Here is a 17,520-nt window from a genome sequence, read left to right as displayed (position 1 = left end):
AAAAATAACTTTTTTTCCTTTCAGGATCTTCAGCCTGATGCCTTGCACTTTGACAGTTTGAAAGTCTACCTAAATTGTGCCATTGAGCTATTTACTTCAACACCAATACACCGATATACAGATACAGTAATATTAATATGAAACATTTAGAAACACTTATTTAAAACAGGAAAAGAACACATTGAGTTTCAGCTTCTTTTCTTAGCAATGTGTTTAAATAACAGTACACCATTGGTTTAACAGACTAATAGTGGGGAAGAGGTGTTATCATATCACTTTTTATGAAGCGCACAAACCCTTTATTTCATTTATCATAAATATACTGTATAATATTAGCGAAGGGATACGAAACACAAACATATACCTGCATGCAATTAACCTAACCCTATTTGACATGATTTATATTCTTGAATTTTAATCCTACTGTATGTAATATTTATGTTTACCCTGTTTTTTTATTTATGCATTTTACGGATTTTTATTTATGTTTTTACATATTGTTAGCATTTTAGTGAATTTTTTATGATTGTTTTTAAAGAGCTCTGAAGCATACAAAACACAAACAACACCCATCATAACCCTTTAACTATTGGCCTTCCCTATAGGGCATCTTTGTTATTCACGCCTTTTAGACTTATTTAAAGGTATTTTGTACAAAAAATGTTTAACAATGTTTAAATTTTTTATTGTTTTATTATTTTTGCACTTTACTGTGTCCATTAACACAGTGGAAGTCCAGTATTTCTGATTTTACACATTCCCCTGTAGCAGATTTTGTCTGTTAAATACAAAGTCTGTTAAATCCGAAATCAGTTAAAGCAAAGTTTGTACTGTATGTAAAAACTGCCTTAAAATAATTTAAATGGGATACTGTCTTTAACACATTATCATGGAAATTTCTCACCTAATAAAACATAATATTAATGTCTTCATTTGAGTGCAGTTACTAATAATTCAGGTATACTTGAACGATGGATTGGTGCAGCTTATTTTATTTTCTGTATGTCCCACTGACTCGTTTAAACTGGTGGATCCTGCTTTGTTCCCAGGAAGACATTGACAAGGCTGTGAAAGCTGCTAAAGAGGCATTTCAGCTGGGGTCGCCATGGCGCCGAATGGATGCTTCAGAAAGAGGGCAGCTGTTGAACAAATTGGCTGATTTAGTTGAACGAGACCGTCAGATATTGGCCGTAAGAAACACTGTACTGGAGCCCATTTAAACAACTGCTCACAATAGCTTTTTAATTTTAAATTGTATCCCGTTTAATTGGATAAATTCACTTCACTGTCTTGAATTTAGTAAAAACCATAACATAAATGCATTGGTGAGTTAAAAATACGTTTTGTTTGGAATTATTGAGATTCTTGTTGTTAATAGACTTTGGAGGCCATTGACTCTGGAAAAGTTTTCCTGGTTGCTTACTTTGTGGATTTGACTGCTGCAATTAAAACATTGCGCTACTACGGGGGATGGGCTGACAAAATCCATGGCCAAACTATTCCAGTAGGTGAGTACTGTCTGTGTGCACATTTAAAGAATGAGTTTTATAAAGTAAAGGTTAAATAATTCCAAAGTTAAAGACTTCAAGGTAAAGTTTCAACAGTGTATCAGAAAATTGTTTTTTCCTTATCTGAAGTTTCTGTAGTCCTGAATTAATGCTCTTTTTTGTAGATGGAGATTATTTTACTTTTACTAGACATGAACCAATCGGAGTATGTGGTCAGATCATACCAGTAAGTAATAATATTTTGTTAACGTTTTTTATTACATTTTAATGCTCAATGACAAATGAAGTGAATTCAAAGTCATTAGAATTACCTGAATTAGTGTAGTGTATGAGTGTAGACAATATTCAGAAAACTATATACTGTATTATACAGAATGTATTCTAATATTGCCATCCATACAAAATACGTTATTTTAGCAGACAGCCATTGCCTAGTAGGCTTCAGGTTCAGGTTAAGGCTCTGAACTCAACAGCCGTTCAAGATGAGTTTAATCTCGTTCACTCTCCTAGCTATATACTGTACAGTATACTGTACATATCTCTCCAAAATTTCACTTTGCTCATCACTTCTGTACCCTTCCCACCACCCAATCTACGCCCTTGTAGCAGCTCCCTAGCTCATTCTTCACAATAGTAAGTTGAGGTTCCATCACCCTTATTCTTTCAGTCAGGGTGCTGTTCTCATTACTGATTTCTGATTTTCAGAACTCACGACTGAGTTTGGGGAAAATGTAGTCACACTGGCCAGACTGTAAATGTTGTTGAATTACAAGTATTTCAGACTGGTCATAAATACAAATTTAATATTTTCAGTCCGTTTATGAAAATGGCTTACATTGTTAGTAACAATGGCTAGAAATGGCTCTTTAAAGTGGAGAACTCCTTTTTAAGGAAGTGTAACATCTTTAAAATAGACAGAACCTATATATTTTTGTCCTGTAAATTTTTAATTGAAAGTGTCTTGACATACAAGTCTAACTTTTGGTTTGATAACATCAGTACTGAAAGTTGTGATAAGTTGGGTGAAATAGTGAACATAAGTAACAAAAACATTGGGGTAAATCAGATCAACATAAATTCACTCTATAAGCAAAGGTGTCTAAAGAGAGCCATCAGAATTATGGAGAGCATGGTACCTCCACCACCTCCAACTCTCCCATTTGGGAGGCTTAAGGTTTAAGAGTAATAGGTCTAGGAATTCATTAATGCTCTCTGCTTTTCTCACTTTTGAATAGTGTAAAATCATTTAGTCTTTTATATTATAATGGTTTTCATAGGATATATTACTGATATATTGTCTGTCCTGACCTATTTGTTCGTGATGACCATTATGTTGTGTTGTTGTGCTGGACTCAAATTCCCCCCAGGTGATGATAATAATGAAGTCTGAGGTCTCTTTGAAGTAGGTTGTTCTTTTTTTGCAGTGGAACTTCCCTCTGTTGATGTTCGCATGGAAGATCGCTCCTGCTCTGTGTTGCGGTAATACAATTATCATGAAGCCAGCAGAACAAACTCCACTCTCTGCTCTGCACATGGCAGCATTAATTAAAGAGGTGAAGAGTGTGTTTTTCTTTTCTAATGAAATAAACTAAAACAGTGTGCTTCCCAATATTTGTTTCTGTTGTGTTGCTAAATCCGTAGCTCTAAAACCCATTTTTATATTGTACAATTTGAACAGATGTTAAAACCTTTTTTGGTTAAAATGTGTTTGAATGCAGGCTGGTTTTCCTCAAGGTGTAGTAAATATTGTGCCTGGGTATGGGCCTACAGCAGGAGCTGCAATAGCCAACCACATGGAAATAGACAAGGTGGCATTTACTGGTTCAACTGAGGTACATCATTCACCTTTCTTTCCCTTTTTTTAACTTTCGCAAAAGGTTCTATAGTTTGCTGCTCAGTGTGGTTACATAAAATCAACATTCACGTTTGGCAATACACACAAACCATGTGAATCCACACACAACAAAACGAGTTGTTAGTTGTTGCCTTCTTGTGTGTGATATCGCTTAAATTTGTATTTTCAGTCTTGTGCAGTCATGCAGTTCAGTTCTATTTTATGTCCATATGGAAATATTTCTTCACCAGTGAAAAATGTCAATTTGTATATTGGGCACCACCAAGACTTATCCCAAAACGTGTAATTAATAGTGGAGCTCAGTTTTGGGGGGAAAAAAACACTTTGAAACATGACTTTGTAATTCAAAGTTTAAATGTGAGATTCATGATGAAAATATTTATTATTTAGCTGTAAATTCTGTTGAGAAAATACTCCTTATATTTATGTTGCAGGTTGGGAAGACCATTAAAACAGCTGCGGGGAACAGTAACTTAAAACGAGTGACACTGGAACTGGGAGGCAAAAATCCTAACATTGTGTTTGCAGATGCTGACTGTAAGTTGTTGGTGTGCTTGTTATTAATTTTGCTTATTGTTAATATCTAGATTTGTTTTTAAATGTCTGTAAAATACACGCCCTGTACAAAAACACATTCAATCCGGCTTAATTGTGAAAGCAAGGGTGAGTTGAGTCAGAGTTTAAAAATTACACCAATAGGTCAGTGTAACGAACAGTTCTTTCCGGACCCTATGCGGACGACACAAGCCGACGGAGTGGGGAAACACTGGGGAAACGTCATGCAGGAATATGGGGCTGAAGACAAGGGGGCGTGTCCAAGGTGCGCTGGTGCACGGGGGAGGTGTGGCCGAGGCGAACAATCCAAAAGTGTAATCCTTAGAGTATCCAAAACACAAGGGTAAGTCCAAAACCAGGAGATCCATCAGAACAAGGAATTAAAACCACGAAGGCCGGGTCGGAACCGGCAGACAGGGAACAGGAACGGGAACCGAGATTAAAACCTTAACGGGACCAGGCGCTTCCAGGTCCCGGACTCGCACGATACGGAAATCAGATGCAGAGCCCGGATGAGCGTCAGCGCCTGGCTTTTAAGGTGGGCTGGGAAAGGGAAACAGGTGCAGAGAATAAAGTCTTAAGTGAAAGGGCTGGAGCACCCTTAAGGAGGGGGAACTATAATCGTGACAGTCAGATGATTTAGGGTCATATACAGTATGAGTTTTTTTTAATCTGTGGGATTTTCAAAAATCTTCTTCTTTAAAACCAGTAAAATTATTTATCTGGCACAATGTTACTTTACACTGATCTTGATCAGGCTCATGTGTTTACTATGTAAGACCTTTGAACTTAAAATGTTCTTATCTTGTTAGAGCTCCTTACAGAGTTTACATAGGGTCATGGTTATTATAGAATGCCATAGTACACCAAATGTTTTTCACATGTCATTTGATGTCTTATATTAGTTGAAAACATATTGGTTTCACCCTCAATAATTTACTATGATTAATAGTACTAAGTTAATATTGTCACTTAGAGAGTGTATCTTATGCACACCATGTAACACATGATCTTGTGTGGATGCTTGCTTTTTAGACTGCTGAAGTGTGGGATCAAACTAAGAAAGGTTTTGTTAGAGTTGTTTTAAGACGTGTTTTGTTTTCTGTTAATGCAGTGGACCACGCGGTTGAACAAGCACACCATGGTCTGTTTTTCAATCAGGGCCAGTGCTGCCTAGCTGGATCCAGAGTATTTGTAGAGGAGTCAATTTATGAAGAATTTGTACGTAAGAGTGTGGAGAGAGCCAAAAAACGTGTTCTGGGAAACCCTTTAGTCCCTGGAGTAGATCAGGGGCCACAGGTAGTACCTTTCAGCTTTTCTAGCCTTCATCACTCCCAAATGTCTGACATTCCTAGTATTTGTTTTTGAAGTTGTTCATCTGCATTGACAGCAAAAGGCTGTGCGTATTTCTGTGTGAGTTAAGATAGAACATTTCTTATTTTAAATGTGAAAAAATGATATAAAACATTTGTCATATTTTTTTAATTTATAACTGTGCTAGGGGTGTATCTCTCCTTTACTTTCCATCATTCCAAATATTCATTGCATACTCGGTTCTGTGGGCAGTCTGTGTTCAAAAATAACTTTTTGTTTCTTAAGTATTAATAACTCATTGTGATATCAAAACTATTCTAACATTAGAAAAAATGGGTACTTCCAAATTCCAAAACCAGACAACTTTTTTCTGTTTGCTACATAGCTTTCATGCCCTGTAATGGAGTACAAAAAAGGCTCAAATTGATTATAATTAGTCCCGTACATCCCATGCCTACATCCTCCCCTTGAAACCATATATAAAGAGGCATCTTTTTAGTTGCACTGAAGCCAGCAAACCAGATCTGATCTTGATCCTGTGAAAAACCAAAATGGAAATCATCCTTTAGCAAGACCACCAGGAATGAGTAAAAAATATTTTTTTCTGGAAAAGTAGACATAGAAAAAGGCTTTTTATCTGGTAGGAGAATATAGGCCAAAGTGAGTAGCATAAATCTACATCTATATCAGCTTCAATAAATGATGTAATGAATTGAAGAATGCATAAAATATACATAGATGTTGCCAAACAAAGTGCAGGAGCAGAATAACAAAGACAGTAATGTAGTTCATAGCCTTGCTTGCTAACAACCACGAACCTTTCATTACCAACCCAATCAACATTGGAAGCAGAAAGCCTCAACCCTAAGGGAAAAGGAAGGAATTCCAACTGGGAATCCCTCCTCTTGTCACAACAATGTCAGAACTATAACATTTATTCCAGTACAACACAACGTACATATAGCAATGTCCCCACCCTGCTCATAATTGTTGCAAAAAAGATAGCAGGGTTACATTTATACACATGAACTGCTATTTGCCAACAAAGAAAGAGAAATGAAAAATACCAGACTTCCAAACCACTAGAAAAACCTTCTTAATTCCGGAAATATTATGAAATATTATGATTTTATGAAGAAAATGAGTAGTGAAACAGTACCAGAAAAAAAATGTAAAGAGGTTAGTGTCAGTTTGGATGAAAAAATAAATGTAGAAAAAAGGTCAATGATATTGCTATTTTCAGTGAACACTGCTGTAATGTAAAAATACTTCATCTGACACCACCCTAAGCACCTAAAAGTCCCATCATAATAAGCAAATATAACACAAAAAGAAACCTGAGTTTGATATTACCCACATGCGCAATTCTAACAAATCATACAGAAAATATTAGTCTCCTAGAAAAAAGAGTGTTGTTATTCCATCATGTCTGATGAGATGAGTCCGACAGATCTAATGAACTCCTCTGTTTAATTTGACCAAAATTAAGTAGACTATATCCTCCAGCATGGAGGTCTTTTGCCATCTTTTGATACCAGCCACCTTTTTACTCACAAAACAACAATTATTGTATCTCATCTGGGCGGTTGCTAGACAATACAATGGAGTTTAAAGCCATCATCTATCCAAACAGAGCCAAATTCTCTGCTTTCAGAAGCAATTATCTGTAGTGGAAAAAATAATCTCAGGGCTTGTTGTGACTTCCAGAACAGCAGTTTCCATAAATTCTGTGTGCTCTGTCCATGCCCAGATCCACTGTGCTAAAGCTGTAAATCATAAATGGATTATTTTTCTTCCAAGAATCCAACCAGAACACTTTACTAGGTTTTCTTTGGAAGACTTGATGTTATTACAGTGGAAGTGGTCTTCTAGCTGCTGCAAACTCTCTGGGTTCTATTCCCATTGTTCACCTGGTTCCAGCTCCAGAGTTGCTGAACAGAAGTCGTCTGGGAGTTTAAAGTCACACCTACCTTGGCCATCCATGAACTCACTGCCACCATTTCAGTTTTAGTTGACAGCATAAACGGATTGCCCATTTTAACTAGTTCGTGTGGCACAACTTGTTTAGGTTTCTTCTTATCTGCAGAGGATGTAGGTGAAGATTCTATTTTATGAGTTCCCTTCATCTCATATACATTATGAAAAACAAGACAGGAGGACAAATAACAGACTGTGATTGCACACATCCATGGGTAACATGTAGAGTTATCTGCAGTTATTTCCATTGGCAGATTAAATACAGACACATACTGTATACACAATCGATTTCAAAGTTGTTCATACAATATAACTGGTTTTAGCATGATAAAATGGAAGTATACATTCATTTGTTCCCTAAATAATTTTAAAATTAAAAACTATAAAACTATCAGTATTAAATATGACAAAAAATCCAGAATAATTGTAATAATAATTGTATATATTATATCAGTTTATAGTATGTAGTATATGTATATGGTATATCAGTTTTCTGTCATTTACACATAATACTTTTCTAGTGTCCAGATATTCTTGTTTTTTGCAAAGAATAATTTTAGCTGACTGAATATAGTGGACGGATGGATATAAAAATCACAAGGCCAATTTTAGAAAGAGGAAGTGGTAAAAAAAAACAGGCTGAATTTTGTTGTTTTTAGATTGACAAAAAGCAGTTTGAAAAAATCCTGGATCTGATTGAAAGTGGGAAGAAGGAGGGAGCCAATTTAGAATGTGGTGGATCGTTCTGGGGAGAGAAAGGCTTTTTCATTCAGCCAACTGTTTTTTCTGATGTAACTGATGACATGCGCATTGCCAAAGAAGAGGTAAATAAATACACTTCACTATGCATGAACACAAATACAATCTTACAATCAGTTTATTTATATGTAACCAGTTAATGATGTAAATTAATCGATCATTTTAAAAGGAATTGGATTGAAAGTTGTGGTCACCGTAGGATTGGATTATGACCTGTATAGCTCCGTGTGGGTGGAGTTTTGTCTTTTATTATCTGCTGCGTGATTCTTCTATTATTATTAGTTTTCATTAGCATTACATTGGCAAACTTTGCAATGATTGCAACTTTAGACTGGGTCCAAGTCCTTGTTCTGATTGTATTCTTCCAATTACTTTTTAGATTTTCGGACCAGTCCAACAAATTATGAAGTTTAAAACCATGGATGAAGTTATCAAGAGAGCTAACAACACCCATTATGGTCTGGTAGCTGGTGTCTTTACCCTGGACATGAACAAAGCACTCTATATTGCATCAGCCCTGCAAGCCGGGACTGTTTGGTAGGAAAGTAATTTTATCATACAGCATGTCAGTGTTTTATTGTGCTCTACGTTTTTAAAATAGTGTGCACAAAGTCATGGATTTAAAAAATTAATAGAAAAATGCAAGTTTTGAGTACTACATTCAAAACATCAGTAGTCATGTTATCGGCCTCAAGTAGTGGTTCTTCATGATCAACACAGTTCGGGATGCCAGGGTTAAAATTGGCAGAACTGATCTCTCTATCTGTCAAGGTTAATAATACTAAACCAGCACTATCGAGTATTACAATGTGCCCCTTGCTTCCCATGTGCTGAAAAAGCTTGCATCTCTTTATCTCAAGCTGCAATAACAGCTGGACCCGGTTCCTTCAAGAAAGGTTTGGATGTATAGAACATGTATTCAGCTTTTCTAACCACCCTAACAGCACCTGTAGACCTGTTTGTCTAAAAATAGCCTTCAGGCATAATTTGTGAAGAACTTAATGTAAGGGTTATTTGTTTTCCCAAAAACGAAAATACATAAATACAGAATATTCAAACACATACCATTTTGAAGGCCCCATTCAAATAAAGTGCTGATATTATTGTATTCAGTTAAAACAGTCATTTATTAGACAAAATAGTGATAGCAGCATTCTTCCCCATTCATGTTCTTGGAGCACTTGGAGAAATGTTTTCCTCTTTCCGATTTCATGAAAAAAATTATAACAAACTGAAAATCCTGATTGCTCAACACTTGTTATACAATGTGTTTTTCTTTAGAAGTTTTTTCCTTTTGTTTTTCATTTTCATGACATTTGGCACAAGAACAGCTGTTTAAGACCTGAAGCTATAAGATGGTCAACATCTGCCTGTGCTGCCATAATATTCAAACTCAATAAAGAAAACAAACTGACAGAACCCCAAGTGAGGCACCGTGGATTATTGATTTTTAATGTGTTACCAGGGCAAGAGAAAACTTGCTTCAGTGTGCCCACGATCCCACAGGGATCTTTACAACATAAGCAGCTCCTGTTTCTTAATGCCATGTTTAATACACATCGCAGCCCCGAGACTGTTCTCTTGCCACTTCATAATTGCATATCTCTCAAGTACTCGACAACAAACATGCTGTCACATTCGAACAGCTTGATTCCTGCGTGGCAATTAATCGGTTGGTCCCCAGCATCTGAAGTAATATTTTCTTATTTCCATCACTGTGATAAATCAACTCAGGGCTATTTAGAAAATCTAGTCCGACTGATCTTTAGCAAGTGAACACCATAGAACAGTCTACACTTTATAATGGCTCCAAAGACATCAGTTTTTACACTTAAACTGGTTGAATGAATGAATCCTGTGAGCAATTATGTACATGACAAGAAAGGTGCCGATGTTAAACTATTAGCTGCCATGAAAAAAGCTATGTTAAAGCTATATTTATGTTTGTTTTGTTATTTTTACTTTCCTTATTGATTGAAGAATTTATATATATATAGTGACATACAATGGCTCTATTTAATGACACACCGTATGGTAAGTGTGCACTAGTGGTATCTTAATATGCAGTGAAATTCAGGCCTGACAGGTACATCAGTCAATAGGCTATTATATTATGTAGTGTAAAATAATTAAAATATATCACAATTGCTTTGAGAAATTGAGCAAAAAGTGTTGGGCAGTGTGTACTGTAGAAATAGTAAAAAAATCGACCGTGATTGCAAAAACAATGCAAAAAAACACAAAAAGGTACGGAATATGGTATACTTAGATTATGAAAGACTGAAAAAGGAAATACAATTTTGTGAGAGGTGCAACATCACAGTGGCAAAAGAAATAGCAGAAAAAAGATCTCTGTATGTTTAAAGTATGCAAGATACATATAGCCTGTATATGTAGTAAACATACAGTCAGCTATGCCCTGCTTTACAATTATTTACATTATGATTGTATTCTACATTCACAGGGTTAACTGCTACAACGCAATGAGTTCTCAGAGTCCTTTTGGAGGTTTTAAAATGTCTGGGAATGGAAGAGAAATGTGAGTACCATTATTAATGTCGAAAGGTATTCTTATTCTACATCTTTCTTTTCATCCATTGATTGAAAATATATTATTCAGCGTTCCTAGACATTTCACATATTTGTGAATCTGGACATATCCCTGTTTTGCCAATTGACTTTGTAGTTTGCCTGGGCTGGGTTAATTTTCTGATCATGACGCCTAATAATTTGAGAATTTGTACATTCTTACTGGGACATCTAACAGTAAACTGACCACCTGGGCAATCACCAATCTTTTAAAAGAGACAATATTGATGTTTTTGGAAGTTCTGTCTCACAATTCACAAGACATAGACATTAATTCTGTTGATGCACTTGGGCCATCTACAGTAGCTATCCGTTCTATGGAATGTTTATTTTTAGTAATAATTCCTTGGATTTTTAGATTCGATCCCAATCTAAAAGGGGATCCCTTTTAGGATCCCAAAGCATTATCTGTATGGGAGAAGGACCTATTCATCCACACTGATGTTTGATTTCATTCAATTAAACTTCACTTTTCATGTGAATAGTCCACTTCAGGAATGAAGAATACGTGTCAACTCAGGCACAACACATTTATTTAGGTTTCTGTAGATCCGTAAATTTACAAAGAGTGATAAGTCAAGCTGCTGAACTCCACCACAGTGCGACATTTGCCGTTATACTCACTTTAAACTGACGTTCACCCGCTTGGGTGAAAAGCAGCCTTACTCGTGCCACTTACTTGCAGTTAACAAAAACAGTGTTCAGTTAACACATACACAAAAAAGAGAAATGTTCATGGATAGCGAACATGACAATTCAAAAATTTGATTTTAGCAGTATGCATTACATGAATATACTGAATGCAAAAGAAACTCAGCCCACACCTACCTTAGTTGTTCTTAGTCATCAAAATTTGAGTCATCATTTAAAAACAGCACCAGATTCTAGCAAGAAACATTTCTGTCTAGAATACACACACGGAAGATCTGTGCAAAAAACACATCTGGACACTCCTAAAACATATGTATGAAGGTTTCTTTAGAGTCCTACAGACAGAGTAACAAGTAATAGGTGTCACGCCCTCTGCAGCCAGAGGGCGCTCCTTCTCTGTCCTGTCCCTAGTTTCTGGTCTGCTGTCCTTCCTGTCCCTCTCTTTCCCTTGGGCTATATATTTCCGGGTCTTGCAATCTGTCCTCGCTCAGCATTGACGTTTGCATGTCCTGAGACCCGCCTAGCATCAGGGCGTCCCACGTCCGCTCCCTGAGGGCATAGGTTTCTATACGGCATTCCTGAACTCTTTGCACTAATGAGCCCGGGCCTTTTTCCCGTCTCGCCGCTACGCATATGGGTCTTTTTCCGCTCTCCTGCTCCCCACGGTTAGTCCCTTTGGACGTCCGAGACAATAGGTTTATTCCATGCTGCAAAGAGAAGAAAGAAAACACAACGTTTCGGCCATGGAGCCTTCGAAGCCTTTTTCTTCTCTTTTCAGTATGGAATAAACCTATAACTTGTTCCTTTGCAGCCTAGAGTATACTAGTGGGAACAGTTTTAAGAATTTTGAGGATTTCGATTGTTTGGAAGCTCAATCAATACTGCAATCAAGACTGGCTGAGGAAATGTGTTCAAATGTAATATTCAAATCCCTATTCCAAATAGATTTCAATTAGAGACAACTAATAAAGGCTTATATAAAGCCTCTAAACTTTGGGATGGAAACCTGTCCTATTGTTTTACCAAACAGATTATGTACAGTATTAGGTTTTTAGACAACCTAAAACCCCAGGGAATGGTACTGTTAGACTGCTCACGTATAGAAAGAAGACATAGTTAACTCCTATTAAGTTCACAAGGCCAGGAAGAAATAGAGAGCATTCTAATTAAAAATATCTGCAAAAATGTTTGCCACAGATTATTGGATTTCTTGAGTCTTTATACTGCAATTAAGCATGTAGAGACAAGACCAAAAACTTGGTCTGAAGGGAACATTAGTATGTATTCAATCTTGAAGGCTATATGGAGGGGCTAGACTTTCTTCAAATGGACACCAAGATACAGAAGTCAGGATTATACCTAACTGTCTGTAATTGCAAGACAAAGGAAGGGAAACCAGTTCCCTGCAGACTTGTCATACTCCAGAATTTGATGTTAGTACACGGTCTCTACCCTTCTGTTGGGGCTAAATATGATTCTGAAGTATTTTAAAAGTTTAAGCAGCTACAGAAATTAAAGGTAGCCTAGCTTTATCCATTTAAAATGTTAGCTACATTAATGCAAATTTGTACAATGGATCCCCTGCCACTCTGCATTGGATAAAGGGGTTAGAAAATACATGGTAGATAATGCTGATTTTACATCCCATTAGTGCATTGAAATTATAATATAGTTACACTTAGTTTTACAACATTATGCTATGAATGCATATCAGTGTACCAGTGTTCAATAACTTAAGTCTCAATGGTTGTAGTTTTGGCCCAGAGTTCTTAGGGATATAATAATTTATTGTCCATTCTGAAAATCAGCTGCCCTATAGTGGGAATGTAGTTAACAGATGAAGGATTGATAGGGAAAATCTATTAAGAGATGATGCTGTTAACAGAAGCAACAGTAACAGGAAAAATGTCTACATCTAAGAGTACTTTATCAACATATACTAATATGCAATATTGATTATTTTTAATAGAAACACAGGAATAGATGTGGAGTGGAGAGGAAATGTTTAGCTAGTGCCCTCAGAAATAACAAACTAAGACAAACACCAGTTTTCTGTTAGCTCTTTTGGTATAGGATTAGTGTGTAGAGCTTTAATCATATCAACGAAACCTGATCTCAAACTCATACAATCTAACACTGACCATGAATATCCCCACTCAAGCTGATGAAAAACTTTCTCCTGTGAAAGAGTACTTCAAGGGGTAGCAGTGTGTATAATGTGAAAGAGACAGTAAACATTATCAGATGCAAGACAGCTTTTAATAAAGCCTGCCTTGTTATGGTGCACTAATTTGATTATATACAATAGGTCTCCAGATGGTTTGACAACACTTAAGTTCACAGAAGTTCACTGAAGTCTATCTGTAATTTCCATTTCAGTCTCCTGAGCAGTCACTAAAAATGTATATGCTTTTAAAAGAATTTTATCAAAATGGAGAGAAAATGAGAAAGTGAAAGCCTGTTGCATAAGTTTCAATACATATTGTAATGCTTCTCTAGTAAGCTATGGAGCATATTAAGCAACACTGACTTGTTTCCACAAACATGTTTTCCACATCCACAATGGTATACAAAAGACATATAAACTATATATATGATAATATGCCATACCATCACTTCTTTCCTACAGCAGATACTGTATATGGAGCATATCTCTTCTATATTCCCAAATTTCACATAATAAAATGTGATGTACAATTTCATCTGGGAAATAATAGTTATTTAAAAATGTATTAAAATACCATCAAATAAATAAATAAAATAAAATTATTTTTATAATGCAACAATTAAATTACCTTAGCAATTTAAAAATGGTGCTCAGAAATACTGAAAATATTTGGCTGGACTCTTATTTCACTCTTCAATGAAATTTAAGGGGCTCTATTAGGAATCCTTTACAGAGGATCACTACATGCGTATTATGATAGTTATTTTGGATTTGCTAATGTAGGTAAGGGATTAATAAGAATTACATAAGCAATATCCGAAAAATAAAAAATCTTCATAGTCACAAAGACACTTTACAGTCCATGTACCCAAGGACTAGCACCTTAGAGCCCTATGTAAGGGAGAAGGCTGTTCAAGAAAAGAGAGTCTATCTTAACACATTGGAAGAATCAATCTGGAGGATCTGGTCAATCAAGGATTCACTATAACCAACAATTTATTCAATTATAACCCACAGCCCCAATCAGAGATGAGCTTGGAAAGATAACTTTTATTGGGACAACAACAAACTAGCAGGAGGTGCTGGAATTCCCACTGACGTTTTTACGTACAGTGGAGAGGAACTATACCTCCACACCTTCATCTTACAGATCTGGATGGTAATCCTGATGGATTTTAATGCTCTTATCTTGAAGAAAGCAAACAATCCTACTGTGGGAATTCTAGAGGCGTCTCTGCTGTTTATCACAGGCAAGATATTGCAAAAGTTCTCCTGAATTTTCCTCTCATTCTCCTTGCTGTAGAGCTTCTCCCAGAATCCCAGTGTGACATGATTTTTACAGTTTGGCAATTACAACCCCTCTACATAGCAATCATTCTCAGACCTCACTAAGACATTTGACTCTAAATCATGAGTCACAAATATTACATTGTGTTGTGCATTTGTTTTTGAACACATGTTAGTTATACTGGATATAGTGTATGTTTGTGACATACTTCAAACTTGGTTAGAGAGGTTCCAGGGATCTCTACACAAACAAACTCACAATGGCAGGACATTTCATAATTCAGGAGTCTTTATTTCGGAATTTCACAGACAGACCCTTCACAGGCTTTCCAGTCTGCTTCTTCTTCAAAACCCTAACCACTGCCAGCACCATGCAATGCCACACTAATTAAATTGCATCTAAAAATGTTAGATTTTTCACCCATCACCAACAATCTAATAAATAAGTGACACCCAATGTATCTATTTACAGTACTTAGAGGCCTTTTGGCAGCCTCTAGTGGCAGGTTAGTTGATATTACCATCTCTTCTTAGGCCAGCCAGCCACAGTTAAATACTTTGAGTCCCATTATAATACAGATTACTTTTTTCTCCACTGATATTTGTGCTTGAGGGTCTATGACTTAATTTTGCTTTCATGCACATGTACTTCCCAACCCAAAGATATACTGTAATGCCCTTCCCACCATTACTTCATACCAGGAGTTTGTAAAGGTACTTTTTAACCACTACGTATATCAAGAGAAGTACACCAATATATGATTTCAAATTTCTGTTTTTTCAGAGCAAAAAGTCTGTACTTGTATTATTTAAAACCATTAACATATTGTGTTTTTCGTTTCCTTCTATAGGGGAGAATATGGTCTTCAAGAGTACACTGAGATAAAGACTATTACAATCAAAATTCCACAGAAGAATTCCTAAGTAAGGTCACAGTGTAAGAAGACAAAGCATGCCAACATACAGTATTGCACCAATGGCTTCATTGTAGTAGCTTCAACAGTGAATGTGATTCATTATTATTATTTGCAATGCTTTGACTATACAAAGCCTACAGAAAAGAACCAGATGTATTTGGCTTTTGACAGTACAGTTCAAGTGTATCAGTCCAAACTAGGATCAAACAATTATGGCAACCCAATTTATCATCGAGATATATACAGAAATGCATTTCAAAATATAATTTAAATGATGTTGTTTTACATAGATTTCGGAAATCTTTTAAGAACATTTAAGATATCTAGAACTGATATTGATAGATCTCAGAATTAAACCCTTTTACTCCAAATAAATAATATAGACACATCTCTCTCTCTGTCTCAATGCTCAGATGGCTTCCTTTTAAATTATTCATGTTATTTAAATTCATAACAATCTATTTTTAAAATGGCTTCCTGCTCATTTGAGATACTGCTAAATTATTCTGAGACAGCTTGAAAAAACTACCAGTTCACAGGCAAATTAGAGGTAGAAAGATATTTTGAGATAAATCACAGTATTTAATTATTTGTTGGTTGTACTTCCACTTTGTGCAAAGAAGCAATCCTTATTATAAACACATAAAATATGTAAAGAACAGAGCCAATGAAATCACTTATTTCATATCATATCATCATGGTTTCCAGGTTCCCCAAATTTGTAAGCATTGGGATTCTCTTTCATTCTCTTGAAACATACAAGACTCTCTCCTAGAGGTCTGTACTATCTTTTTTCTTAAGGAATCTATAAAAAATAATTTTATGAATCTCGGCACACATCTAGGGGTTCTACAATACTTGTGCGCATCATGCCATTTGTTTATAATTTTTTCATTTGCCCATGATCAATGTTTGATTCTGATTTTTGTGTCCAACCAGTTACAATATGTCCTGGCAGACCATGTGCTTGTGACTCAAGTGTAGCTTGATATTTGAAATGTCTAAATTAATTCAGATATCTCTAAATGATTTTAAGATACCTCTAAATAATAATTTGGCTTGCCATAAATGAAATTAAATTCCAAAAGGGGAAGTAGTTGTGAATTACTTGATCCACTGGCAAAAGGTAAACAACTAGAGTGAATGACAACCTAAAGACAATAATAACGTGCATCAATATGTGTGCCATTAGTTGCCCACTCTGAATATAGTATAGAACTGTCTAGCCCTTGAGAAACAGAGGCTGCAACATCACTATGAACAATGGGAATGTGTTAACTGCATGTTTATTTGGAGACTCTGGATACTAGGGTCACTAGGATGCAACAATACCACCATACAAAGTTTTGTTTGCATTGTTGTTGTTTGTTCTCCCTTTGTGTTATCCCACTGTGTCCTGTGTTTCCCTGAAAATCTGCCCGTCCCTGTGTCTGTGGCTGATGAGTCTTTTTATGTGTTGCAAGACAGCTATGGCCAACCTTTTCCTTTGTTCTTTGAGTGAGACACTGATTAAGTATATGTTGTGGGCTTAGGCAGTGGGTGCACCTAATGAAGAATATTTCGGTTCTTTCTTGGAGTCTATTGTTCCTAGAATACTGTTGGTTCTCTGCTGTACTGTAATATAATTGCATTATCTCAATGTTTACTGTGTGCAAATAAACTAAATCTTTCACCTGCATTTATCTGTCAAATAATTAATTCATTCTCAAGCAAGTATTTAAATATGACTCGGTGGGCTGCAAATTAGTTTGTCCTGCCTCCAAACATAAAGTTGGAAACAAAATTTTTAAATGCAACAAAATGTGTATTTTAATTTAATAAATGGTACAGAAGGATATAATTATACATAGTGGTAGTCATATCCTGAAAAATGTTTTTCATTTGCAAGCTGCAATTTATAGTCATGGAGACTGTCTTGATTGCTTTATAAGCATGGAGAAA

At 36.0% G+C, this 17,520-nt stretch overlaps 1 protein-coding gene across 2 annotated transcripts in view; it reads left to right on the top strand.

Moving 5' to 3' along the window:
* The window catches only part of LOC102685231 (aldehyde dehydrogenase 1A1), a 32,971-nt gene extending 15,714 nt beyond the window's left edge, over nt 1–17,257 (top strand). The window contains exons 4-14 of one of the 2 annotated variants that reach the window (XM_069187312.1): nt 1,050–1,190; nt 1,379–1,508; nt 1,673–1,734; nt 2,933–3,061; nt 3,227–3,340; nt 3,798–3,900; nt 5,033–5,217; nt 7,869–8,033; nt 8,348–8,505; nt 10,433–10,507; nt 15,514–17,257. In XM_069187312.1, the coding sequence (XP_069043413.1) occupies nt 1,050–1,190; nt 1,379–1,508; nt 1,673–1,734; nt 2,933–3,061; nt 3,227–3,340; nt 3,798–3,900; nt 5,033–5,217; nt 7,869–8,033; nt 8,348–8,505; nt 10,433–10,507; nt 15,514–15,586 (1,335 nt within the window). In that variant the 3' untranslated portion in view covers nt 15,587–17,257. Of the gene's footprint in view, nt 1–1,049; nt 1,191–1,378; nt 1,509–1,672; nt 1,735–2,932; nt 3,062–3,226; nt 3,341–3,797; nt 3,901–5,032; nt 5,218–7,868; nt 8,034–8,347; nt 8,506–10,432; nt 10,508–14,392; nt 14,692–15,513 lie in introns of those variants that run through there. The other variant, XM_069187313.1, reaches the window with a different exon arrangement.
* The last annotated feature ends 263 nt before the right edge of the window (nt 17,258–17,520 follow it).

The sequence above is a fragment of the Lepisosteus oculatus genome, chromosome 3 (assembly GCF_040954835.1).
Source record: "Lepisosteus oculatus isolate fLepOcu1 chromosome 3, fLepOcu1.hap2, whole genome shotgun sequence".
Taxonomy (NCBI): Eukaryota; Metazoa; Chordata; class Actinopteri; order Semionotiformes; family Lepisosteidae; genus Lepisosteus; species Lepisosteus oculatus.
The sequence above is the reverse complement of the archived record's forward strand: the minus strand, read 5'-3'. Positions and strand labels throughout refer to the sequence as shown.